The sequence below is a fragment of the Dromiciops gliroides genome, chromosome 4 (genome assembly GCF_019393635.1).
Source record: "Dromiciops gliroides isolate mDroGli1 chromosome 4, mDroGli1.pri, whole genome shotgun sequence".
NCBI classification, from domain to species: domain Eukaryota; kingdom Metazoa; phylum Chordata; class Mammalia; order Microbiotheria; family Microbiotheriidae; genus Dromiciops; species Dromiciops gliroides.
The window spans coordinates 478,153,403-478,181,344 of NC_057864.1; the positions used below are offsets into that span (position 1 = coordinate 478,153,403).

The following is a 27,942-nucleotide window of genomic DNA, read 5'->3' on the forward strand; positions in this document are numbered from 1 at the left end:
GTTATTATTATTATTGTTATTATTTTTATCCAATGGGAATGATCTTTGATTAAGATGTGACTATTATCTCCAAGTAGAAATGGTGCGGGGAGCATGATGGATGATGTCAGTGTTTTGAATGTGGTGCAAACAGTGGGATGATTAGGTTAACTTGGTGGGAACCGAAGAGGGAAGTAAGTGCAGGTTTCATCAGGGCCTAACTCTCACTTTCAATTCCTTGGGGGGAGGGGGGGTGTAGTGGATAGAAAGCTGACCTGGGTGTGAGGGAGACCTGGGTTCAAGTCCGACCTTCACACACGGGTTGTATCACCCTGGACAAGTCCCTTAACCTCTCTGCCCCTGGCAATTTTCTATGACTAAGATATCTGAGTGGCTGATCTGCCCCAGTGGAGAGTTTCCACCCTAGGTCCATAATGGACACCTGAAGTTCCGGGGTTGGGCATTTGACCCCTACTGTCCCTCCCCACCAATCAGTGGAGAATCCAGCTGGGCATGATTATTGTTCTTTGCTTTCCAATTATGATGGGAGTCCTTTGATGTCAAAGATGATGGTTTTTGCCTATTTTCTGTGCTTCTCCCCTCCTCCCCCCAGCTTGTGGTAGGACCCAAGACTAGGTAATAAGAACAAGAATAATAACTAACATTCATATAGTACCTACTATGTCTTGGGCACTGTACTAAGTGCCCTGAAAATATTCTCTCATTTGATCCTCGTATCGACTCAGGGAGGGAGGGAGGTGTTATTCTTATTATGCCCATCTCACAGTTGAGGGAATGGAGGCAACTGCAGGTGAAGTGACTGGTCCAGGGTCAAACAGTTAGTAAGCAACTGAGGCCAGACTTGAACTCCGGTCTTCCTGACTCCAGGCTCAAAGGTGTGCCCCTTATGCTGCCTGGTTGCCTCCGGTTGTTCAATATAGACGCGTTTGCTGCGTTTTCCAGTCTCTGTTGCCCCTCCCCCACCTCCTTCGGCAGCCTGACAGAGGCATTTTTTGAGGAATGAATGATGGGACACATTCTAGCCCTCTTTAAGCCCGGGCTAACCCAGGCCGCATTTCTTCCCCTCCAGCTCTCATCCCTCAGCATGGCGAAGGCAATGGGGAGTCCGAGACAGACCGACTTTGGCCCACCCAGTAACTGATGACGAGATGGAAGCCTTTGCCGCTGTGGCTGCCCCTGGAAGCGGAAGCTTTGGATGCGGGCGACTTACCATGCTGAGGGTGGCCTTGTCCCAGGGACTCAGGCTCAGGTACTTCCTCTGCCGTTCCTGAAATCAGACACAAAGCAAGACCTCATGAAACACTTAGCTGGTCTTTCTTTGCCACCTCAAGGGCAGGCTCCGTGGGGCAGACTCAGGTTGGAGTCATGGGGATGGGGGAGGAGGCTCCGAGAATCCGAGGCCCAGACGGTAGGGACCTCGAGGATCACAGAGGCCACCCAGGGAGGGGGAGGGGCTAAAGGTCATGGCTTCAGAGCTGGAAGGGCCCTCGGGGACATCTGCTCCAGCTCCTTTGATTGCAGAGGGGGAAACGAAGCCTGGAGAAGTTAGACTTGCCCAAGGTCACCTGGTTAGCAAGAGGCAATTGGTATGAGATTGAGGGAGAATTCTGCAGCACAGGGGACATGTGAGCTCCTGCTCACTCCCTTCTCCCCAAACCAAATTACCTTTATGTGTTTATCAGATATACTTACAGATATGTACGTTAGCCCCTTTGTCCCCCAATAGAAGCTCCCTGAAGGCAGGGAATTTCTCTTTTTCTTTACTTTCTCTTTCTCTCTCTCTCTTCCTTCCTTCCTTCCTTCCTTCCTTTCTTCCTTCTCTTTCTTCTATTTCTTTCTTTTTCTCTCTTCCTTCCTTTTTCTTTCCTCCTTTCCTCCCTCCCTCTTTCCCTCTCTCCCTCCCTTCCTTCCTTCCTTCTCTTTCTTTCCTTTCTCTTTTTCTTCTATTTCTTTCTTTTTCTCTCTTCCTTCCTTTTTCTTTCCTCCCTCCCTCTTTCTCTTCCTTCTTTCCTTCCTTCCTTCCTTCCTTCCTTCCTTCCTTCCTTCCTTCCTTCCTTCCTTCCTTCCTTCCTTCCTTCCTTCCTTCCTTCCTTCCTTCCTTCCTCTCTTTCTTTCTTCCTTGTAGTTTCAGTGCCTTGTACCCAGTAGGTTTTTAATAAATGCTTGTTGATAGAATTATCTCACCTAGGTTCCCTGGCTTCCTCCAATTTCCCACCTTTTCCAGAGACCCCTTCCCAACTCCCCTTAATTCCAATGCTTCCCCTTTATTAATTGCTGCCAATTTTTCCTGATGAATCTTATTTTCAATCACTTCTTTTCATGTTTTCTCTCCCATTAGACTTTAAGCTTCTTATGAGCAGGGTTGGTCTTCTTTTCCCAGAACTTCTATAGTGCCTAACATCCAGTAGGTGCTCAATAAATGTTTAATGACTAACCAATGGATTGTAATAGGTTCTTGGACTGAGACCTTACAGGCTCTCTGGCTCTGGCTTCTCTTCTCTTTATGAGGTTCCTGACTCTGGGCAGCAGGGCACCTCCGCATGGCAGAAAGCCAAACTAGAGAGAGGGCAAGTGGGACTGGCTTACGCACCTTCTTGCTGAAGGAGGAGAATGGGTCTAGGCGCTCTTCATATTGGGATGAGTAGCGGAGTTCTGTGTCATCACTGCTGCTGCCCTATGGGACAATAAGACAGACCTTCAGCCTGGAGCCCCCTGGTGTGGGTGCTCCCAGGGCACACCTGCTGCTGGTTTGAATGCTGGGCATTAGTTAATGAGGAGACTGGTAAATTTGGAAGTTGAGGATCTGGGTTCAAATCCTACCTTTGACACATTACCAGTGGGGCCCTGGGCGCATCCCTTAATTCCCCCAGGCCTCAGTTTCCCCATCTACAAAATGAGGTCCCTCTAAGGTCCTCTCCCAACTCTAACTCTGTGATCATAGTTTAGAATCCACAGGTTAAAAACAACAATGACAAATGTCCCAGTGATTGCTTCCCATGAGGCCTCGGGCTGTAGCCTACTAGCCCAGGTTATGATTCTCTGGATCCCCCCCTCCCAACTCCCCACTCTGCTTTAGAAGAGAGGTTGTATTCTCTGAGCACTCAGGCTGTGTGGCTGGAATTGACTTCGGGGGAACAGGGCCAGGCAGGAAGCTGGGCTGGGAATACAGTTGGCTGCTTTGGCAGTGAACGTCGTCACTTCTCTGTGTGTTGGCCTGTCCTCTGGGCTTACCCTCCTATAGAGTACACATCGCTCCCGGCAGGGGCCCTGCATGTCCTCTTAGGACAGCATCTCCCAGGAGCACAGGGAAAAGGCCATGTGGGTGGACTCAGTGGGCCTGGGCTTTTCCCCTGGGCCAGTGTGGCCTCAATTTCCCCATCAGGAAAATGGACTTGGTAGCCTTTGAGGTCCCTTCTAGCCTGAGATTTATAACTCCACCTGTGTGAAGCTGAGCATAAGAAAAACAGCAGCAGCTGGCACTGAGATTTCAAAGCGCTTTAGACAGTGATCATTTCATCTGACCCTCACTCTGACCTTGAAGGGTAAGCGACCTAGTTCCCACAGGCACCAAGCGTTGGACCTGGGGTTTGAGCCTCCATCATCGGGGTCCTAGATCTAGGGCTGGAAAGCCATCTAGTCCCACCTGCTCATTTTACAGATGAGGACACTGAGACCCAGAGCAATTTGCCCAAGGTCAGACAGGTGGTAAGTGACTGAAGCAGGATTTGAACTTTGACTCCAAAGCTGTCTGGTGACAAGATGGGAGGGACCTTATTCTCTACACGTCGTCCTCTGTTCTGCCTCTGGCTGGTGGAGGCTGAGGCTGGTAGGGAAGAGGGGACAAGGGCTGGTACTGCCCTCTGATGGGAGACAGCTTCATTCAGAAACAGCCCAACTCCTGGCCCTGAGTCTCCCTACTCCTTTGCTCCAGTAGGATCTGTGGGCGGGTCGATTCTTTCTGCTATCGCCCCAAACAAACCATGATCCACCCCCACTCCCCCATCCCCATCCATCTCTCCCCCCACCTCCATCCACACCAGCATCCTCTCTTAAGGACCAGTGATGGTGCTGATGTTGGTAAGGAGGCACTGCCCCCTGCTGGCCAGCATTAGAACTACACTCCTATTGTTCTAAGGGACCTCAGGAGGCAGCCAAACTCACCAGCTGCGAATGTAATTGGGAAATGTTTAACAAAGTAAATAAAAACCCTGCAAAGATCACGTTGATTTGTGGTTTGAGTTTGACGTCACCTCTGATCTAGTCCAACGTCTTCATTTTACTCAACACCTCCGCCCTCATTACGAACTTGACGAATAGGAACATTTCTATACATGACCCTGCTTTATGGATGAGAAGACAAAGCCTAAGGTGCTCTGCCCACACCTGTCACCGGAAGCTCTCCGACCTGCAAGGTCACTCACCATTGGGCTTCTCCTTTGGCCCCTTTCTCTGACGGGCCGCTCCTCCATGTTAAGGAGGACACTCAGGCCGGCCATGTCTTCATTACTTTCCAGGATGGTCGCCTGGCTTTCTCTACCATGGATAGTTCCTCCCCTGCTTTTCCACCTTTCTTTGATGTGTTGTCTCCCTTCATTAGAAGCCCCTTGAGGATAGCCTTCCCCCCGGACTTCCTGGTGGACTCCATTTGCAGCAGAAGGGAGGGCAAGGGGCAGGGGGCACTCACGTGGCTGGGGTAGCTCTGGAGGAACTTGATTTTCTCATACAGCTTGATGTTGTCAGCACGGAGGCTGTCCAGCTCACTCTGCAGAGCCTGGATGGTGTGCTGGGTCAGGCGGCTCTCCTGGATGTTGAGGGGAGAGGAGACACCGTTAGGCTGGTCTGCAGGTGTACTATATGGGTGTGGTGGGAGGGAGCGTGAGGGGCTCTGCCCCATTAGACTGGGAGCTTCTTGAGGGCAGGGACTGTCTTTTGCCTCTTTTTGTATCCCTAGCACTTAGCAGAGTGCCTGCACATAGTAGGTGCTTAATAAATGCTTACTGATTATGAAATGACATTGCTTAACAAAAAAGCAGCAGCAGGTAGACCCGTCCATGTCTACCTGAAACAGCCTCAGACAAGCCCCTTTCGTTCTTCCTAATTTGAGAGCAGGGACAGCACAGGGACTGGGACAGGGAACTTCTGGGTGAGGAAAGGCCCTCTTCCCATGCAGGTAGGCACCTTCTCAGTAACTCAAGAGCCTCAGGGGGTGCCTGGGGCACTGAGAGGTGAGGGACTTGCCCAAGGTCACACAGCTTGTATATGTTAGAGGGGAGACTGGAACCCAAGTCTTGATGATTCTGAGGCTGTTCTCCATTCATGGTTCTCTAGTGGAATCTCTAATATTCAGGAGCAGATTCCCGAAGACTGGCCAAAGGAGCCAGGGTGGACTGCGGGGAAGAGCAGAGTCCAAGACCATCCTGGGGGAGGACACCAGGGCCTGAGCGCGGCCGGTCACTGATGGATCTACTCACCGCTTCCAGCTCTTGGTTCCTCACCCGGAAACGCTCCCTCTGGCTGGAGATAATGGACAGCAGGGAGTCCACCTGGCCCTCCGGGAGCCCAGCGCTGGGAGTCGGAGTGTAGCCTAGGAAAGAACACTCACGGTGAGAGGATGCAGGGGAGGCTGGGGTGAAGGGAGTGGAGGAGGAGAGGGGCCTCTGAGGCAAGGGGAGAAATCCCACTGAGGCCAATGGCTGCCCACAAGCCTTTCCTACGGCCTTCTGTGTGGCAGGCCGGGGGCACACACGATTCCTCTTGGGCTGGTGCCAGCTCCTCTTGGTACAAATACCCTGGTCAGGGAATGGCAGCGCCAGGGGAAGCCTCCATTCATCTCCATGGAAAGCCCCTCTCACTGTCTGGGAATCTCCTGGGAAGGGGAGCTTGGGCCCGATGATCTCTGGGGTCCCTTCCATTTCAGATGCCTAGAGATCAGCCCCATGCCCACACACAGCATCTGCCCACATCTGCAAAGAGCTCTGGGAGTCTCTGGAGGCTGCATCCGCATTACAGGAACCCACTGAACTTCAGCATCCATCCAGTCCAACCGTGCCCCAGGAATCCCTAGTGTAACACGTCTCCTTGGATCCTCGGACCAGAGGGAGCATCGTCCCCATTTGACAGATAAGGGAACCGAGGCCCAGGACGGTCGTCACTTGTCCACATGGACAGTGAATGGAAGAGCTAGGATTCGAACTCAGGTCTCCTGACTCGGAATCTAGTGTGCTTCCAACCATAGGTAGATCCTTGTAAAGAAAAAGGCCCCTCGCCTGGGCATCCTGGGACCACAGCTTGGAGCTGGCAGCAGTTACCCAATCCACTTCCTTCAGTATATTGCTAGAGTTGGTTGTTAAATATTTACCAGCACACCCCTGGATGGAGGTATTTCCTTGGGAATTTGCACCCTATTTGAGAGATGCCAAACCTTCCTTTTAGGGGGGAGGTCGCTATGCCTCTTCTTCAGCTGAAGGCAGCCCAAGCCAAGTGTTCAGATGGCCCATCCTTGGTCCTCCCTCCATCCCTCCAGTTCACTGGGGTTGGTGGCTTCTGGTGGTGCCACCCCCTGAACTGACTGTGCATTCATCTTATTCATATTTCTTAGATATTGATATGTATTTGCCTGAGGGTTGGATCGGTTTCAACCTTTGTCTTGGTATTCTCAGTCATCTGTCATGGCACCCGCATGCTAACACAAGGATCCTGCCTCCCCACTCCCAAGTCCCACCTCCCTGGGCTGTCATTTCCAATCCTTTTAGTGCTTGGCACATGGTAGGTTTTCCACAGCTGGTTGTTGATAGCGCCTCCTTGAGGACAGAGTCTATTCCATGTGGGGCCTGTCCCTTCCCAGTCCCCAGCACACTGTGGGTCCTGTATTAATGCTTGCTGATAAATAGAATGTCAACTTCTTGAGGGCAGAGACTTTTGTTTCATCCGGTGCCTGGCACACAGAAGGTAATTAACATGTGTTTGCTGGCTGTTTGGGCCCCAGCAAAGTTGAGAACCCCTGCCCACAACCTCCGTTGTCATTGCTGTCATCATCTCCCGCCCCTGTCATCTCGGGAGGGAGAGCCCAGTTCTGCATTCAAGGCCTTACCATAGAAGAGGGCTGTGGCCTCCTTGATGGGCTCGGGAATCTTCTCCAGATGATGCTCGGATGCACCCTGAAGACGAGAGGAAAACGCCATTTGTGAGCGGCTCTGGGGTGACCGCACAGGTTGCACATACAGCAGTGCCCTTAAAGACTTGTAGGAGCGGAGATTGGAGCCCGAGCACCGGGCTCTCCCCTGACTTCAGGGGGGCTCTGTTGGAATTTACCTGTAGAAGGAACACTCCCTGAGGACAGGCGAGCATCCTGTGTGAGGAGGGGAATAAGGTACGGTACTATTAGAAAGATGGGTTGGGGCCGGCTTCATGGAGGGACTTAGAGGGAGCCCCTGGGTTTATGCCGTAGGTGAGTGTCATGGTCAGTGGAGGCATGAGTGGTAACCACCAGAGAGTGGAGCTAGATCATTGGGTGGGGGATGAGAGGAGCGAGGGACAAGAACAGAAGAGGAGACTGGGGTCAGAGGCTATTTGTGGGGCACCAGGAGACCCTCCCCCGCCAGATCAGGAGGGGGAAAGATGACCTCAGCGTCTGGACGATGGATGGATTGGATGGTGCTGAGGTCCTGCTCCAGCCTGGAAATCAGCTGCTTCTGCTCAGCCACGGTGGACACGGCCTCGGAGAACTGGGCCTGTAGGTCAGCACAGCGCCCTGCAGAAACAAACCCACGATTCCCCGGTCAGCGTGGCTGCCTGGGCCCGGTCCCCTCCTCCCTCCACGGCCCTTCTCTGAGGGAGGCCGGGATCCCAGGTGCTCCCTGGTCCCTTTTCTCTCCCAGCCTCCTCCACTTTCCCCAGCAAAGGCCGAGCTCACAGCTGGGACTGGTCTCGCTGATAGCCCACTGCCCACCTGGCGGAACGTGAAGGACATCGGCACATCCCCCCAGTACATCCCTGAAGTCTTATGAACCCAGCTTCATTCTTTTGGTCTTGTCAGGCATCACAGCTAGGCAAATAGAAGAGAGTCCTAGGACTGAGACACAGTCTCAAATCCTCTGTCTCCAAACAGAGCCAGGGAGCCACAGAGTTGTGAGGGCACTCAGATGCCATCTTATCCAGTCCCTTATTTTATGGGTCACATCATCGCCATCTTATCGCATGCCTGAAGTGGCACAAACTGGGTTTCCTTAAAGTTGGTAGTCATCGGACATTTTAGCTGTATGACCCTGGGAAGGTCACTTCACCCTGCTTGCCTCAGTTTCCTCATCTGTCAAATGAGCTGGGGAAGGAAATGGGGAATGGGTGGTAGTGTGGACTTGGCCATCTAAAGTTCCTCCCAACTCATGGTCGCTGGGATCTATGAACTACCTTCGAGAGGGAGAAAAGGGTAAGGAAACCAGGGAAGGCATCATGGAGGAGGCGGGCCTGGGGCTGGGCCTTGAAGGCTGGGTAGGAGATTACTCGGCAGAAGTTGGGGTGAAACAAGAAAGTGATAACCAGGGGGTAAAGGATGGTGTGAGCCGAGTTTCAATGGGCTGAACATGAAGAATGGGACTGAGGACAGGTTTAAAGAGATTAAAGCAGCTTAGAGCCAGGTTGTGCGTGCCAGGCAAGGAGTCTGCCCATTCATCCTTCCATCCATTCATTCATTTGGCACTCAAAGTTTTTTAACCACTAAGATGATATGAGATCCCTCCTGCCCACCTCAATTCCTTCTCAAACCCAACAGAACCAATTTCAAGCACTGTCACCATATGCCAGGCACTGTGTGCTAGATGTTGGGCATAGAAAGACAAGAATGAACCTCCTCCTGCCCTCAGGGAGCTTACCATCTCTCAGGAGAGAATACACATGCACACGAGTAGATGTGAACAACCAAGCTGAGGTCATCTGGGTGTGAGTGGGACTACCAGCAGCTGGTGGAGGGGAGGGTCTGGAGAGGCCTGATCTAGGAGGTAGCGTCTGAGCTGGGCTTGAAGGGACACTACGAGTTCTAAGAGGGAGACGTGAGAAGGGGCAGCGTCTGAGGCAAAGGGGGACAGGGGGTACAAAAGCCCAATTAGAGAAGATGGAACGTTGTGTGTGAGAAAGGGCAAGAAAGTCGGTCTAGATGGAGGCTGAGGAGGCAGGCTGGGGCCAGGCTGGGAAAGGCTTTCCAAGCTGGAGGAGTCTGCTAATTGTAGCTTCCTGAGCAAGGGAGGAGTGGTGTGGTTACTGTGACATCCTGGGGCTTTAGGGCAATCCCTTTGGCAGCTGTGCAGGATGGACCATCAAAGGGAGAAGCCGGGGACCATTTGGGAGGGCACTGTAACGGTCCAGGTGACTAAGATGGTAGGTCAGGAAAACCGCACCCCTTAGTGGGGGGCGGGGTGGTGGTGGTAGGAGTGGCACCTTCTAACCTTGGGACTCAAGCTCTGGGTCCACTGGTTGTCAAGGTGTGTGCTGAGGGAAAGGTTGGCTAGGTAGCTCTGAGCCTCAGGTGTGAAGCTGGTCCCAATCTACACTGGTAAGGGGGCGGCTTCTACACTGGAAGTTTCCTGTGCTGATTCAATTATAGCATCTGCAGGCAGGGATTGGGTTCCTACACTCATTGGTATGGGAAAAACTTCCAGACAAGAACATCTCCTCTAAACTTGATGTGTTTGTGTTTGTGTTTTTATAGTCATCCCTCTCAACCTCTCTGTGGCATTGGACACGTTCTCTTGGATATTCTCTCTGTGTTTTCATGACATTACTTTCTCCCTCTCTGGCTACTCCTCCACAGCTTCATCATTGAGATGAAGCCCTCTCCCTCTGGCGGTTCCCCAAAGCTCCACCCTAGTTCTCCTGGTCTTTTTTCTCTATATTCTGTCTCTCAGTGACTTCATCAGATTCCTGTGGGCTGATAATCACTGCCATGTTGGTGACACCAGGTCTATCTACCCAGCCTCAGTTTCTCTCCTGAATTTCAGTCCTATATCATCAACTTCCAACTGGACATTTCCTGCCGGACATCCCAGAGACACTTCGCCCTCAAAAGGTCCAAAGCTGAACTCTTTATCTTTGTCCCCAAACCCGCCCCTCCCCCAAACTCCCGTCTGTCTGTCAAAGGCACTACCATTCTTCAATGCCTGGGGTTTGTAATCGTGACACTACCCCCAACTCCTTCCTCTCCCTCACCCCACAAATCCAATCAGTCGGTTGCCTAATCTTGCCGTTTCTATGTCCACAACATCTCTCATTTCAGACCCTTCTCATCCCTCACATAGATACCACCTTAGTTCAGGACCTCAACATCTCTCACCTAGATTATTGCAATGGCTCCTAATTGGCCCTTCCTGCCACGTGTCTCTCCCCAGTTGAGTCCACCCTTCTCAAAGCTGCCACAATGAAACTTGATCATTTCAGTCCCCTTCACAGTAAACTCCAGGGGCTCCTGATCTGTCCCAGGCTCTTTCCAGCCTTGTTGGACTTTATTTCCCCTTCAGCACCTCTGGATCCAGCCAAACCAGCCTCTCCATCCTTCACACTTGATACTCTCTGTCTCTGCCCCCTCACTGACCCTCACACCAAGACTGCACTCCTGCTTCACTTCAGAGTCCCTCTTCTTTCCCCAGCCCCAGCTCAGACACCGCCTTCTGCTCGAAGCCTTTCCTGATCAATCCTCCAACTAGCTTGGATTCCATTACTTTGCATTTATTTGTATTAATTATCCCTCTAAATAGAAAAATTTAAATGTAGAAATGCAAATTCTCTATGTGCTCCTGTGTTTCCTCTGCTAGGATGGAAGTTCTTTGTGAGCAGGGATTGTTTTGTTTGACGAAAAAGCGCCCGGCACTCAGTAGGTATTTAAATTAATTGTTACTGATGCGGGTGGGCACCTTCTTTGCAACTTATGATCTTAGAGCACAAAAGACCCCTTTTCTGTGTGTGTCATAGACCTCTTTGGCAGTTTGGATCCCTTTTCAGAATAATGTTTTTAAATAATTAGAAGGAATGCTATATTTCAGTTAGAGGTTAATGAAAAGAAAGATGCAGTTTTCCCCCATCCAAGTACAGACGATCTATTCCATGGATCCCAGGTTAAGGAGTCTTGTCTTAAGAGAGTTTCCTAGATCTCAGTATGTGCCATAGGCAAGAATTGGACCCTGGGCTTGGCCATCTGCCCCCTGCCCAGGTCTTTCTGACTCAAAGACTGGTGCTCCATCCACTGTGCACCCTGCTTTTCATTCACCGATATTCATCTTCAGCCACAAATCTGCACGGTTATCTTTCTACTAAGGGGAATAAAGATGAACAGTTGCCTTGGAGAATCACCCAAGTGGCAGAATGCCTCCCATCTCCAAAGGATTCAAACCCAAGGTTTCTGGTTTAAAATCCAGGCTCCCGGAGGCAGCTAGGTGGTACAGTGGATAAAGCACAGCCCTGGATTCAGGAGCACCTGAGTTCAAATCCAGCCTCAGACACTTGACGCTTACTAGCTGTGTGACCCTGGGCAAGTCATTTAACCCCCATTGCCCCGCCAAAAACAAAACAAAACAAAACAAAAATCCAGGCTCCCCATTTTAAGTTCATCTTCCCTTGTAGCAAGATAAACTGCAGGACCACCAGAGGGCACTGCGGCTTCAGAAATGACCAGAGATTCAGCATCCTAGCCAGAGAAATTCTACCACCTGTTAAAGAATTCCCCTGAAAAGTTGCCAGGAGGGCTTGGCCAGGGGCTCCACACCCCTGATACCCCTACAAGGGGCTGGGCTATTTGGGGGCCGGGCTAGCTGGAGAAGGGGCAGGAGTAGGGCGGATTTCTCCTTGGGCTTGATGGGTGTGTGCAAGTGGGTACTGTCCATCTGGGCAAAGGGATTGGGTCCACCCCAGTCTCCCTGGTCAGAGATATTTGTAAAGAGCGTCTTTCACTGTGCGGCTGAGAACAAATATGCCACTTAAATGGGAAAGAAAACACGTGACTAAAACAAGGCAAGAAGCTTCCAGGCTCCCATGAAACAAACATTAATTAAGCACCGACTGTGCGCTAGGCACTGTGCTAAGTGCTTCTTCACTCTGCTGTGACCTTGCTTGGGCAGCTCACATCTCCCCAGTGGACTGTGAACTCCGTGGGGGTAGGGATTGTTTCATTTTTGTCTTTGCATCTCCCCTGTATAACCAGTGCCTGGCTCATAGTAGGTGCTTCATTGGGACTCAGCTTTTTCCTCCATAAATTGAGACTGGCCTGGGTGACTGGCATTCCAGGAGTCCTTGATTCAGCTTCCCAATCAGCCTCAGATCCTGCCCTTGGCCCAGTGGCCAGGCCTCCCTTCTCCTTGGCTTTGCTTCTTTCCAGAGCCGGGGAGCGGGACCGCAGGGAGATGCTCATTGTCTCCATGTAGGCTGGAAGGAGTGTGTGGGGGGGGTGGGATTGACCTTGAATCAGTCAGTCAATCAGACACCCAAGGAAGGGAAGTGGTCACTCCATGTTGGAGCTGCCCATCAGGGTACAGGACAAGCTGGCCATCTGTTGGCACAGATGCCACCAGGTCAACCCTTGACCTGAGCTGTCACTAATCAGGTGCCAGGCTTATTTTCAGGATCATTTAGGAGACAGAGCTGAAAGAAACCTTAGAGCACATGTAGTTCAGGATCCTCATTCTTCAGAGGAGAGAATTGAGGCCCAGCCAGGGGCAGGGACTTGCTGGGTGCTGAACAGTAAGTAAATAGTAGACCTGGGATAGTTTCTGGTTCAAAATCTGGGGTTCTGCATATCACCAGGAAGGGCCCACATTTTCCAATTCAACTCAGATCCATTTAGCATAAAGTCAGTCATAGGACTTAGGTTTGAATTCTGGCTTTGTCATTTGCTAGGTGTGTCCTTGGGCAAGTCACTTCCGTTCCCTGAGCCTCCACTTCCTCATTTGTAAAATGAGGGGGATGGACAAGATGCCCTCTGATGTCCCTTCCAGCTCTCTAGATCTATGATCTTAAGACTATGTCTAAGGCACTTTCTTTCTCTTTGGTCTGCGGAGTCCCTGTGATGTGCCAGGCGCTGAGAGAGGTGTTGGGGGGTACAAAGACCCTACCAAGGCAGTCCCTGCCTGGAGGGGCTCACAGTCCACCAAGGAGATAGATGCAACACCCATGCAAATAAAGAAACACCACGGAATACAAAGGGACACCAGTAGAAAAGAATGTTAGGAAATGAAAGCATCAGGAAGCGTCTGGTAGAGGAAGCAGCAGCGGGAGCCATGCCTTACAGACTTTGGTGGAGCGCCCAGATAATGAAAGGCAGATGAGTTTACAATGAAAAATGAAAGTTAATTATTATTTTTTTAAAAAGAACAATAGGGGGAGCTAGGTGGCACAGTGAATAAAGCACCAGCCCTGGATTCAGGAGGACCTGAGTTCAAATCCAGCCTTAGACACTTGACACTTACTAGCTGTGTGACCCTGGGCAAGTCACTTAATCCTCATTGCCCAGCAAAAAAAAAAAATAGGAAGGAAAGAAGAAAGGAAAAACAAAGGAAGAAGGAAAGGTAGAGAGGAAGGAAAGAAAGAAGGAAGGGAGGAAGGAAGAAAGAGAGAGAAAGAAGCATCAATAAAGCATTAAAAATTTGAGGAAAACAAGTTCCAAAGGAGACACAAAGAGGCCATTTCCATTACTACCTTGTTAAATTTAATATACCAACCAAGTATGTTCACAGTTTTTATAAAATCCTCTTTTTGTGTTTCTTTGTAGAGTGAAATTTTGGGGGGTTTGTTGGTGATTACTGAGTTCATGATGAAAAAAGAAAACCTATACAAACAGAGGCGAGTGCATTTCCTTGCCAGAAACTGCTGAGATAGAAGTGCTCCCAGCTCATGCACATCTGGATTTCTGGTCACGTGCCCACTCCCGAAGGAACCTGGATGCCCCTCAGCTGGGGGGGGGGGTGCTCAGGGAATTGCATATTATTTTTAGCCACAGCCTCAGAATAGCAGCATAGGCCCGTCAATCTGCTGCCAACTTTTCATTCCTGCCCCACCTTGCACCTTGCCCCCTGGCCCCATCTTGGGCCTGAAGCTGGTGGGCCTCTTTCTAAGGGTCATTGCTTCATTTCTGTCTCCCTGGATCCCAGGGCCGTGGGCCAGAATTTGGGAGCTTGGTGGGACCTTTAAGGCCACCTCTCCTCACACCCTCATTTCACAGATGAGGAATCAGTCTTAGAGAGGTTGTGACTTGTCCAAGGCCACACAGCTTGTGTCAGCACCAGGGGTAGGATTGGAACCCAGTAAATCCTTTGCTTCTTCTGGGGTGTCACAATGCAGGGACAAACAGCAGTCCTTTAGTTTCCCAAATGAATGGCCAAGTGTTCTCTCTGTAAACATCAGGGCCATAGAGGGCACTTACACCTGGACCGAGACACCAAGCCAGGGCACCCTCCCGAGAAGTGCCAATCAAGCAATCAACAACCAATGCCCATGTAACGCTCTATGGTTCAGGCATCACATTGAGCTGGCATTCAGAGGCAAAGCAAGAGCGTTCACTGCCTTCAGGGGTCTTCCCTTCTGACGAAGGTTCCTCTGGTTACTGAAGTACCAGGACAGAGGACACAAGGATCATTATCCAGCACAAGAACTACTTCTCTGTGTTCTACAGCAGCCAAGCCCTGTAGGACATTAGGCTCAGCTGACCCTCGCCAGAATCCCAGGAGGTATTGTGACGAAATGGAAAAAGCCCTGGGTTCAGGTCCCGAGTCTGTCACTCAGCTCCCTTGTGAACTTGGGCAAAGCTTCACCCTCTGTGCCCCCGTTTCCTCAGGTATCAAAAGAGAGGATTGAACTAGAAAGGGGGACACTAAGCTGAACATAAGGATCTCCGCAAGCTGTATTGACCCAGAAAACCACAGATTAATATTATCTGTGCTCTGTTGTATTTTTGTCTATTTTGTTAACTATTTCCTGATTACATTTTACATTCTGAGTGTTGGGGGCCATGTATTGGATACCTACGGATTAGGTAACCTCTAGGGTCCATTTCAATTCTAAAAATTACGATCCTTTGATTAGATGACCTGTGAGTCCCCCTGGGTTGTAAATCTGTCATCCTACTTAGCTTTCTGGGGTGAATGCACATTTCACGCATCCCCACCCCTTCCTCACTTCCAGGCACCGGTGCCATGCATTCCAATCAAACCAGACTGTGCTGTTCATCGTCCCTGCTTCTGTATCTTTGTTCCCCGGGCATGGAATGCCCTCCCTGCTCTCTCCTTGAAAACCCTTTGTTGTTCAGGTGTTTCAGTCACGTCTGACCCCGTTTGGAGTTTTCCAGGTAGAGGTCCTAGAGTGGTTTTCCCTTTCCTTCTCCAGCTCATTTGACACTTGAGGAAACGGAGGCAAACAGGGTGAAGTGACTTACCCAAGGTCACACAGCTAGTAAATGCCTGAATTGGATTTGAAGAGGAGTCTTCCTAACCCAAGGCCTGGCACTCTATCCATTGTGCCATTAACCCTTCACTCACTTCAAAATGCTCACTTGTCATGACATCTCCTACAAGAAACCTTTTCTGCTCCCCCAGGGGTCGGTATCTCCTTTGTCCCAAAGCTCTTTTTCTGTTTATTTGCTTGGTATCTATCTTGGATTTACTTATCTGTTCAGGTGGACCCCCTCTCTCTCCAGACGATACAACTTCGTGTGTGCGCGCGCGCGTGCGCGTGTGTGTGTGTGTGTGTGTGTGTGTGTGTGTGTGTGTGTGTAGGGGCCGTTTCTTTTTTGTCCTGCTATACCCAGTGCCTGGGACATAGTAGGCACTTAACAGAGGCAACATGGTGCCTGGGACAGAGCCAGAGGTCCTGGGTTTGAATTCGGGTCCTGACACTTATGTGTGTGACAATGGGCCTTTTTCTGGCTTTAATTCCATTCTATGTGTTCAGCAGGAGTTGGATGAGCATCAATGGTGGACAGGATGCTGGACTTGGCATCGGGAAGACCCTAGTTTGAATCCTGCCCCAGATACTTAACTAGCTTTGTGACTCCAGCAACCTCTTTGGGGCTCGGCTGCGTCATCTGTGAGATGGGGGTGGGGAATTCGATTTCCACCCTCCAGCTCTCTTCTAGCTCCGCACCTATGATCTGGTTCCCTCTAGTTCTGTTGTCTGGGAGGTTAGGTATTTCATTCACCTGTCCGTGCTTCGGTTCAGAAATCTTAGTGGGCTCCCTCCGTGCCGCAATGAGGGATGTGCTTTGCGATCACCCTCAGCTGGATGGGGGGGGGGCGGGTGTTAAAACACCGGAAGGTAGGAATCCATTTAAAATGATCATGGCCGGGGCAGCTGGGTGGCGCAGTGGATAGAGCACGGGCCCTGGAGTCAGGAGGACCTGAGTTCAAATCTGGCCTCGGACACTAAACATTTACTAGCTGTGTGACCCTGGGCAAGTCACTTAACCCCAATTGCCTCACAAAAAACAAAACAAAATTATCGTGGCCAATCTATGCCAGCTGAAGACCTGGGCCTCCCAAAGCAGGAGAGCATGAATTAAAGAGGTTGTCACCCCTTCTCTTTTCTTTAGGAACACGTCTCCAATACTGTAACATAAAGGAGGGAAGGCTGGCCAGGCAGTGGCCTAAAAGGAGACATTCTGGGGGTGACCACAAATCAGAATTACTGGCCAGAGGCAGGATGATCCTGAGATCTGCTTCAATGTACCCTTGGCCACAGGGTGGCTGAGGTGGCACTTGATCCTACTGGACTATGGCACCGCTTGACATGGAAGACCATGGACAGTCTGGGGAGAGGGGGTTTGAGCCATGCACTTGAACCTGGAGGCACCTTTGGCTCGCCCACATCTGGGTCAAATTTCCCCAATCACAGGGATGAGGCATTTGTCTACCAGCATTTATTAAGCACTGACTGTGTGCTTAGGGCTGGGGATCAAAGGTAAAAGAGAGTCCCTGCCCTCAAGGAGCTTACCCTCCCAATCACTTGCATCCAATTCCTTCTCTCCTCTCACACAACTAGCACCTTAATTCAGGTCCTCCCTCTTTCCTCCCCACCTAGAATATTGCAGTAGTCTCTCCCACATCTTGCTTGCTCCAATCTATCTTCCCACTGTCACTAAAGTCAAGTGTTCAAGTCTGGTTCGGACCCCATGACTTCCCTACCCAACTCTAGGGGCTCAAAATTGCTTTTGTTGTTTTTGTTCAGTTGTGTCTGGCTCTTCATGATCCCCTTTGATGGGGGGTGTTTCCTCAACAGAGATACCGCAGGGGTTTTGCCATTTCTTTCTTTTCTTTTTTTGGTGAGGCAATTGGGGTTAAGTGACTTGCCCAGGGTCACACAGCTAGTGTTAAGTGTCTGAGTCCGGATTTGAACTCAGGTCCTCCTGACTCTAGGGCTGGTGCTCTATCCACTGCGCCGCCTAACTGCCCCATTGCCATTTCTTTCTCCAGCGCTTTTATCACATGAGGAAAGGGAGGCAAACTGAGTGAAGTGACTTGCCCAGGATCTCACAGCTAGGAAGTGTCTGAGGCTGGATTTGAACTCAGGAAGATGAGTCTTTCCCACTCCAGGCTCCGAATTCTTGAAAGCATAATATCGCCCTGACCCCACCTACCTTTTCGATTTCTTTAGACATGACTCAGCCTCTGGCTTTCACTCAGTCAGTCCTTCCTGCCTGGGCGGCACTCCCTTCTCATCTTTGCCTCAGGGTTCCTTTCCCTTTAAGAGGCAGGTCAGGCACCACCTACAACACTAGTCAGTGGCTGGTGCCCTCCCATCAAAGCTAGCACCTAAATAAAGACTTCTCTGTCTCAGTCTCTCCCTAAGCTTTGTAATGATGCAGCATATATGCATACTTGCCTATGCATAAGTATATGCATACTTGTTGGCTCCTCCATTAGAGTTATGTTACTCAACCACAAAAGAGGCCACCAGTGGCTCTGTGGACAGAGCACGGGGCTGGGAGTCAGGAAGACCTGCATTCAAATCCAGATGCAGACGATGACCCTGGGCAAGTCACTTCACCCTGTTTGCCTCAGTTTCCTCATCTGTAAAATGGAGAAGGAACCGGCAAACCACTCCAGTGTCTTTGCCAAGAAAACTCCAAATGTGGTCACTTAAGGGACTGAACAGCATTCAATGGCTGTGATTAAGGACTGTTTCAAACTTGGCTCTTATATCCTAGCGCGGTGCCTGGCACAGGTAGGTAGGCACTTAATCAACACTTGATTGATGGTTTGGATTCAGACAAGCTGTTACACATGAATCCAAAGGGCCCCATCTTAAACCACAGACGCCTGGGGTCAGGGGCTGGCTCTTAAGTCTTGCCTTTCCCCTGCTTGGCTATTTACCTTCCCTAGCCTGGTGAGGGTAAATGGGGAACTTCTCCACAGCCCTCTGGGAGCACGGCCCCCTGAGGGCCACAGGAGTCCAGAGACTCGGGGCAGGGGACCCACCACAGCTAGGGTAAAGTCCACCCAAACTGGATCCATAGCGGCCGCTAGGTGGCGCAGTGGATAAAGCACCAGTCCTGGATTTAGGAGGACCCGAGTTCAAATTCGACCCCAGACACTTGATACTTACTAGCTGTGTGACCCTGGGCAAGTCACTTAACCCTCATTACCCCACCAAAAATTTTTTTTAAAAAATTATTAAACAAACAAACAAAACTGGACCCATCCTTTGCCTGCTTGGGAAAGGCCATGTGCCAGCTGCTCCAGAGGATGGATTCGGGTCCCCAGCTCTTAGTACGGTACCTGGCACACAGTAGGACTTACTGAATGCTTGCTGACTGACCTCTGCTTGCCCTTAAGAGGCTCATTGTCTAGATTCATGTTCCTCTTTCTTAGCTTGTGTGTCTAAAGCTACTCTTCCTGGGAGTTGGGGTGGACATGGTACAAAATTCATGCAGAGCACCACCCTCAGTTTGTAACACCCTGAAAATCAGAGAGAGTTGAAAACCAGTCCAGCTGATGATCCAGAGACACACAATCCTACCTGGATTCTGTGCTTTATGTGAGGAACAAAAGACCTTGGAAGAAGATGCTGGGCGTCTGCATGGGCTAACAGAGTTTCAGAAATGGAAATTGTCTCTTTCCTTCCCTAGCCTCAACAACACGATCATTACTGCACATCAGCTGTCCATCATGTTGTTTTCTGCCAGACAGCTTCATGCCACTGCGTGAGAGTGGCACCCAAGCAGCGTCTAGACTCTATGATCTCCTGGTTCTGGGCAGGCCCCTTTCCCATTGACATCACAGTCTGTTGTACAAGCGTGTAAGGCCACCCAGAGGCAACGGGGCCCCACAAAACCTGCCCTGTACATTTAGGCCAAAGCAAGGAGCTCATGACTGGACAAGATGTGTAGGGCAGCAGAGTGGGCTCCTTGTAAAAGATCCTGGTACCACTTTCTGAAGGGGGACCCTTGTCTTTTGCCTCCTGTCTGCCTGGTGGTAGTATACGTGCCTGTATACAGGTGACTACAGAGATCAAACTGGCCATTGGGTCTTCTCTGTACCATAGTTGAGGCAGGCCGCTTTAGCTAATTGTTATTCAGGGATGCCAAAGACTCATCCTTGATTAAGAGTGGAGCCCACAGACTCTCAGGCCTAGGATCTTTAATTTGTGGGTAACCAAAGAAACAGTCAGGTGGTGTGGTGGATAGTGCTGGACCTGGAGTTAGGAAGACCCGAGTTTAAATTTGACCTCAGACAACTACTACTGGTGTGACCCTGGGCAAGTCACTTAACCCTGCTTGCCTTGGTTCCTTCATCTGTAAAATGAGCTGGAGGAGGTAATGGTAAACCACTCCAGTGCCTCTGCCAAAAAACCTCAAATGGGGTCATGAAGAATTGGACACTACTGAAATGACTGAACAACAGCAAAAGAAACAAAAAGAAATCTAGCAGAGATTATAAGAAGGCTTTCTCCACTCAATAGCATAAAATTGGTCTCTAGCTTCCTGCTAAGCATATTTTCAGTTAGTACTGGGTAAAGAAAATGGTCATGAACATAGGATTTTCCCCCCAGCTTTTTTGTGTGTATGTGAGGCAATTGGGGTTAAGTGACTTGCCCAGGGTCACACAGCTAGTAAATGTCAAGTGTCTGAGGTCGGATTTGAACTCAGGTCCTCCTGAATCCAGGACCGGTGCTCTATCCACTGGGCCACCTAGCTGCCCCCTCCCCCCCTTAGCTTTTTAATAGCACAAAATGAGAAGACAGAAATTCTTCTGCCCATTTCCTCTCTCAGAAGAGTTCATCTTCAAGTTTGGGATTTGCTTGGTTCTTTCTCTGACATGGTGTACTAGTGAGTGTAGTAAGTCGGTGGCATCGCGGTCAGCAAGACCCGGGTTCAAATTTGGCCTCAGACACTTAAAAGCTGGGTGACTCTGGCCATGTTATTTAAGTTAACTTGGTTTCTTAATCTGTGAAACGAGGTTTGGGCTCTGCTGTTCCAGTTCTAAACCTATGATCTTTGAATTTCTGAAGACTGACCTGGGCTCCCCACCCCTCTCTACCAACTGTTTGGAAATAAACACAGCGATGACAGGTGCTCTAGGCAAGGATTACTCCGCACCCCCACCCTTAACACCAGCTGGGAAATACTGTGATCTGGACAATGTCAAATTAAGTAGGTAATGCACCAGAGAAATTATAAATACCTGAAAGCCTCCAGGACTGAACTTTGAGGCAGAAATCCTCACTGCCACCGTCATTTCATTTGCACCAGGCTTGCTAAGAGTATCCTAGCCAGGCGCAGATTTCCTTGGATTATTATCATTCTCTCTTGTCCTGGCTCATTCTCTGATGGAAGCTTGCTCTTCCCCATCTATTCCATTTCCCATCTCTGTGCCTGGAATGTTCTCACTCTTGACCTCTGCCTCTCGAATCCTTAGAGTCCGTTAATGTTCACCTCAAGTGACACCTTCTACATGAGGTCTTTCCTGATTCCCCAGCCCTCCTTGGTAGTATTCTGAACCCCACCTGATTGTGTAGAGACTCTGCATATACTTTGGACATCTGAGAGGCAGTGGGCTGCAGGGGATGGAGGACTGGTCTTGGAGTCAGAAAACTTGGATCTGGTACATTAATCAATGTATCAATCAATTACCATTTATTAAGAAACTGTAATTTTTTTTTTTTTTGGCGGGGCAATGGGGCTTAAGTGACTTGTCCAGGGTCACACAGCCAGTAAATGTCAAGTGTCTGAGGCAGGATTTGAACTCAGGAACTCCTGAATCCAGGGCCAGTGCTCTATCCACTGTGCCACCTAGCCGCCCCCACCATTTATTAAGTGCCTCCTATATGCCAGACACTGTGCTAAATGCTAGGTTTCAAGTGCTCCCTCTCCACTGGCTCATTTCCTACTGTATATATTCTCATGTCTCCCCATCCTGAAAAAATCCTGGCTCTGTCCTTCCGTCCCTGCTAACCAACATCCCATTTCTCTTCTGCCTTTTGTACCAAACTCCTCAAAAAGGCTGCCTATCGTAGGAGTCTCCAGTTTCTCTCCTCTCAATCTCTTAACCCTTTACCATCTGGCTTCTTACCTCATCCTTCCACCAAAACTTCTGTCTCCAAAGTCACTCATGATATCTTTTTCGGGGGGGGGGGGGTGAAGCGCAAGGCAATGAGGGTTAAGTGACTTGCCCAGGGTCACACAGCTAGTGTCAAGTGTCTGAGGCCAGATTTGAACTCAGGTCCTCCTGAATCCAGGCCTGATGCTTTAGCCACTGCGCCCCCTAGCTGCCCCAACTCATGATATCTTAATTGCCTCTTCCCAGGCCCCATTCTCTTCTACCTCTCTGAAGCCTTGGGCACTGTGCTCACTTTCTCCTTCTCTCTGGGTTTTTGCCTGTCCTGCCCCAATCTCTTTGCTGACCTTCAATGTCACATCTGTCTTTTAGACACCTCACACTAGATGTCTAGTAGAAATCTTAATCTCAATATGTCTAAAACAACTCATTATCTCCCCTGTCCCCCAATGCACTTTCCCTATTATTACTGGAGAGGGCAACTCCATCCTCCCAGTCCCTCAGGCTCACAACCTAGAAGCCATCCTGGACTTCTCACTCTATCTCAACACACTACCCACTCCCCATGTCCAAGCTGTTGCTAAGACCTGCCAATTTCACTTCTCAGCATCCCTTGTAGGTTTCAACCTCTCAGCATCCCTTGTCAATTTTACCTCTGCAGCATCTCTTGTCAATTTCACCTCTGCAGCATCTCTTGTCAATTTCACCTCTGCAGCATCTCTTGTCAATTTCACCCCCTGCAGCATCTCTCAAATATACCCACTTCTCTCCTCTGACAGTGCTTCCACCCTGGTGCAGCCCCTTATCACTTCACACCTGAATTATTGCAATAGCTGCTGGGGTGGTGGTCTGCCAGCCTCAAATCTCTCCTCACTTCAGTCCATTCTCCATTAAGCTGCTAAAGTGACTTCCCTAAAGCACAGGTCTGACCACAACACACCCCCAACTCAATAAACTAGTGGCTCCCTATTGCCTCCAGGAACAAATACAAAATGCTCTTGGTTTTCAAAGCCCTTCATTACCAAGCCCCATCCTACCTTTTTCAGACTTCATACACCTCAGTCCCAGACCTGCTGGGCAAGTCATCACACCCTTCAATACCTTCAGGTGTATAGTAGGTTCCCTAAGACTAAGACCATGGAGAGAGGGAGTTTCCTCACTGGGAATTCATAGATGGTCCCAGTTGTTTGTTAGACCTCTCACCTTAAGTTACTTTGTTTTTACAAGGCACGTTTTTTACATGTCTGTGTCGCATGTTGTTTTCCCTCTTGCAGAACATAAGTTTTTTGAGGGCAGGGGTGGTTTAATTTTTTTCTTTGTATCTCCAGTGCCTAGAGCAGTGCTTGCCACAGAGCAGGCACATAAATAAATGCTTGCTGCACAGTAAACAATACTGTGTAAGTAAATATGTAGTACCTTACCCTCCCTCCCCCAATTAAACAAACATTTATTAAGCACCTTAAGACACTGTGCTATGCTCTGAGGAAGACAATTCCTTTAACCATTGACCATAATTGACCATAATTCATAATACAAGGATAAATGCACCAAGGAGGTGGCAAAGTGCTTTGTGAGGCCTGGGGGAGGATGATCATTACTGTTGGGGGCCTAAGGGAAGGTCTTCTTGAGGTTTTCTCTTTTGAATCTGAGGGGGAGAATTCAATAAATGAAAAGACAGAGAGGGCAGTCTAGGCACTAGGAACAACGTGAGTGGATGCTCTTTGCTATTCTGCAAAGAGGAGTTGGCTCCCAAGGTAGCTGGCCTACGGCTGAGCTGACTTCACTAGCAGGCTCATCTCTGTTTTGGGCACGGTGCTTGGGACGAATGGGATGTTCAGGCTGACCCATTTTAAAGCTTGTTGCAAGTCTGATGGGAAAAGAGTCTCTTATAAAGGAGGCCTGAGGTAGTGGATAGAGTTCTGGACTTAGAGGCAGGAGACCTGGGTCCTGAACCTGCCTCCAAAACATCCGTGTTAGGTGACCTTAGGCAAATCATTTATCTCTTTAGAACTTCACTTCCTCATCTTTAAAAGGGGTATAATAATACTCGTCTTCTCTGCTTAGGATCACAGGGATCATTGTGTCATGGGGTGCAGAGCACCCCAGAAGTTCTCTGGGGCACATCAAGGAACCTTCTCCTTGAGAGACTAAACCAGAGGACAGATGACGCCTAGAGAGATAAGCTGAACCAAATCAGACTGAGCTAGCTTGGGATTCCCACCCTTCATTCTGGTCTCCCTTACCCTGGGGAGATAAATTTGGGTCCTAAAGAGAGGTTTGTAGCCACCTCTCACCCAATTCCTCTAGTCGCTACCAGTGGGGGATGGTCCTCCCTCACTAAAGGAACTTTTCACGGGCAGATGGTCCACCCCCATCAGTCCTCTATAAAAGTACCTTCCAGTCTCCTGTTCGAGGAGATTTGGTACCTCTGAGCCATGTGCTTTGTGCCTGTCTCCCCATGAGAAGTCCAAGGATTTCTTTCATGGTTTCCCTCCCCCCACCCTTCCCTTCCCTTGGCCCTAAATAAACTATCACCTTATTCTAACTACTTTTGTGTGCAAGAGGGTGTAATTCTTTAAAGAGGAATTCCTAAGAACCCCAACCTCTAACCCAACCCGTACCCCATTTCCCCCCATTACAATTGGTCTAGAACTGGAAGGGACCCGAGAGGACATATGACTCAAGCCTCTTATTTACAGAGGAGGAAAATGAGGCCCAAGGGAGGTTAAATGTCCAAGGTCACACAGCTAGTGTTTGAGATAGGGTTTGATTGATCTGATCATGTTAGATAGATAGCTTAGCCTTCAAGAAGTATTACAAAAACAATGTGTGAAATGCCCCCAAATGACTTTATGGTCAAATCACATGGGAAATCATGTCACGGAGGATCCATATCCAGCAAGGGGGAAGTAGGAACAAGAGGTTATCCAGCACTTATTCTGTGCTAGGCACTTTACAAATATCATCTCATTTCATCAACATTCTGTCTGTAGACAGCTTGGCATCCTGACGCCTGGGCTTGGGGTCAGGAAGACCTGAGTTCAAAGCCAGCCTCAGACAATCATTAGCTGTGTGACCCTGGGCAAGTCACTTAAGTTTTCTCAGGCTCAGTTTCCTTTTTGTCAAATGAGGAGACTGGACTAATGGCCACCAAGGTCCCTTCCAGCTTTAAATTGATGACTGCGTGGTCCACTGTGACGTAACTTTCCCATGTGACTTTCGGATCACCTCGGAGCATTCCACACATCGTCTATGCAATTATTTCTTGAAGTCCAAGTAACATGACTCAGTGGTTAGATAGCAACTGAAAAGGGAAATGATACCGAGCTTTTGCTTTCTACAGAAAACATTATGGTGCAGGCCAGTACCCCAATTCTCCCCTTCTTGACAATCCTGCTTCGTTTAAAACGAAGAAGGAGGTAGCCCTGCTTATTTTAACTGAAGCTTTACAAATTCTGGAAACAACCCATTTCTCAGCACCATGTCTTAGAAGAGACAGTGGTCCCCACTGCTAGTGAAGACTTCGCCTGTTTTTGTTTTTTTATTTGCAGGGCAATGAGGGTTAAGTGACTTGCCCAGGGTCACACAGCTAGTAAGTGTCAAATGTCTGAGGCCAGATTTGAATTCAGGTCCTCCTGAATCCAGGGCTGGTGCTTTATCCGTCTTCAAGGACCTCTTATTCTTCCTCCTCAGCTTTCCTGCCCCAAATCAGCTGTGGCCAATCTACAAATGCCTCTGCTGGGCATCTGATGCCCCAGCCTACCCTTCCAGTGTCCTTACTGCCCTCCTCGAGCCTGTGCTAAAGTTGGGGGATCCTGGCATCCCTGCTGGTCCTCACACAGGGCAGCTCATTTGCCCATCTCTTTACCTTTGCTCTGGTAAAGCCCAATGCTCTGTCCCTTCATTCTTCCTCTTAAGTTTTCCCTGCTTCCTTCCAACCTCAGCTCAAAGCCACCTTCTGCAGGAGCCCATTTGTAGTCCCTGAGACCCCCCTCCTCACCCCTCACCCTCAGCTGCTAGAGACTTCCCTCTAAGGCCATCTTCCATGCCTTTGGGCTGCATCTTATGGTACTTATCTGCATACCTCACCCAATGGAATGTAACCTGGAGACTCAGTACAGGGCCTGGCTCCGGAAGGCATCTAATAAATCCTGGCTGACTTTGGATAGACAGGAAGAAAGCAAATCCCATTCTGGCCTTTTCTTGCAGTTGTGGCTACCATGTCAGCCTTGAAGGCAAAAGCTAACCCGTGGGAAAACAAAGGCTGAATTTTGGCTTGGGAAGTTGAGCAATATTTGAATCGACACCAACAGATAAAGGTCTTGAGGCAGAAATGAGGGGTCTAAAGGAAAGTGGCTGGAGGGTTCCCTGGGGCTTCAGCCAGCTAAATACTACTACCAGCAAGCCAAGAGGATTGTGAGCGAGCATCAGGGGACTAGAAGGGTTACCTGCTACCATGTTGGTTTTGTAGTCATTTGCTTCTCCTAATCATGGGTCAAAGCAGAGGGATATTTAAGGGAGGAGGGCATATTTGTTCATTTGTTGCTATTCATTCAACAAATATTAGATTTATCTATCATGTACCAGGATTGGGACTAGGTGCTCATGGTTGGCTCATCAGGAACATGTGAAATTCCTGGGTCACTCCCTTACTCAATACACTCCAGTAGCTCCCTATTGCTCCCAGGGACCAAATGAAAAACTCCTCAGTGTGGCCTCTGAAGCCCTTCAGGGTCTGGCTCTAGCCTGCTTTCGAGCCTCAGGAATCATTATCCGCTTCCACACACAATCTAGGTCTCATCAGACCGGTCTTCTCACTATTCCTCAGACCCATCATCCCATCTCCTCTTTCCATTCCTTCATATGCCTGGACCGTCTCCCACCCCTGCCTCTGAGAACCCCTCGTTGGTATCAAAAGTCAGGTCAAACACTAACTCCTACAGAGGAGTTCCCCCTACCCTCCTCTGTGCCATTGATCCAATCACCTGGCGATTCCCAAAGTTTCTGGGCAGTTTGAATGCCAGAAGACTTTTGGGACATGCTGCAGACATACATGTCGGCACCCCGTCAGCCCCAGAGGGCAAGGGTGATTTCATTTTTGTTTCTGTATCATCAGGGTCTGGCAAAGCTTATTCATAGGATCACAAATCTAGAGCCCAAAGAGATAATAGGTGCCATCTAGGCCAATGCCCCCATTTTATAGATGAAGAAAATGGACGTCCATGGAGGTTAAATGACTTGTCCAAGGTCACACAGTTAAGTGTTTGAGCCTAGGTCCTTTGAGTTCAGACCCATTGATCTTCCTTTCTGTCCAGGACTGGACTGCCAACATCATCCACCCACCTTCCTTCACTCATGGAAGCAGCATCTCACTAGCTCATTTTTACTTGCTGATCAAGGCTGCCAAAACACCAATGCTTGGCTATTCAATAGGCCAGTCACTGATAAAGGACAGAACCCAGCAGGCGACTCCTGCAGCAGTCTGCAACAACCTTGCCCCCATTGCCAGAGGGGCTTTACCAGCTCCCACTCAGCTAAAACACAGGTATGGGCAGACAGCAGAACCAGCCAAGAGCCAGCTCTTCCAAGACCAGAGGAAAGGGGAAACAATGGTGAGGGAGGCTGTCAAGGCTTCCATAACAACCTGGACAAACGGTCATTTGGTAGCCGAAGGCCCCAGAGAGGGTGACTTCCCCTCCCCCCTTCTCCTTCCCCCAAGGCAGCTCATTTCACTTTGGGATAGACTGAGGGCAGTTTTTTCATCTTTTGAGCCTGATCTGCCTCCCTGCGATTTCTACTTCCTTCCTTCTGGTTCTATTGTCTGGGACCAAAGCAGAAAATCAAAAGGCCTTTCCATGGGTTGGTCCTTTGAGTCCCTAAAGACAGCCAGCTAAAACTCCAATAATTTTGACCACATATCTGCTAAGCCTTCTCTCCTCCAGATTTGGCTGTGAACACGAACTCTGGAATGTTTTAGGTCTCTTAAAAACATAAGAAAATGGGAACAATGAATTACTGTAATCCCGTGATGCTCAGGTCAGTGTCTGAAGATACCATCTGAAATAACACTACCACTGGCCCAAATATTACCCTTCTTTGTTCCAAAGAGTACGAGGTATTCAACCACAGCAAGCTACAGATGGAAGAATCCTGGCCCTGCAGTCAGAGGGTCTGGGTTCAAATCCCACCTGACATGCTTACTTAATTGCCTGTGTGAACCTGGGCAACTCATTTAAATTCTCTGGGCTTTGCTCTTCTGTAAAATGAGAGTTTGATTACTTGGCTTTTGAGGTCCCTTCTGGCTCTAACTCTGGCTCTCGGGTCTGGGGGCTTGGGGTCCCCAATTCTCACCCCAATGTTTATTGCCTGTGAGACCTTGGGCTAAGTCACTTAATTTCCCTGGGCCGGGGCAGCTAGGTGGCGC

General features: G+C 49.5%; 1 protein-coding gene across 2 annotated transcripts in view; it reads right to left on the reverse strand.

Moving 5' to 3' along the window:
- CUX1 (cut like homeobox 1) overlaps nt 1-27,942 on the reverse strand; it is a 423,932-nt gene that overhangs the window by 13,962 nt on the left and 382,028 nt on the right. For both annotated transcript variants that reach the window (XM_043964600.1, XM_043964601.1), the window contains exons 15-20: nt 7,623-7,750; nt 7,091-7,157; nt 5,472-5,584; nt 4,685-4,801; nt 2,591-2,674; nt 1,211-1,267 (exon numbers count right to left, since the gene is read on the reverse strand). In XM_043964600.1, coding sequence (XP_043820535.1) covers nt 1,211-1,267; nt 2,591-2,674; nt 4,685-4,801; nt 5,472-5,584; nt 7,091-7,157; nt 7,623-7,750 — 566 coding nt within the window. The remainder of the gene's footprint in view (nt 1-1,210; nt 1,268-2,590; nt 2,675-4,684; nt 4,802-5,471; nt 5,585-7,090; nt 7,158-7,622; nt 7,751-27,942) is intronic.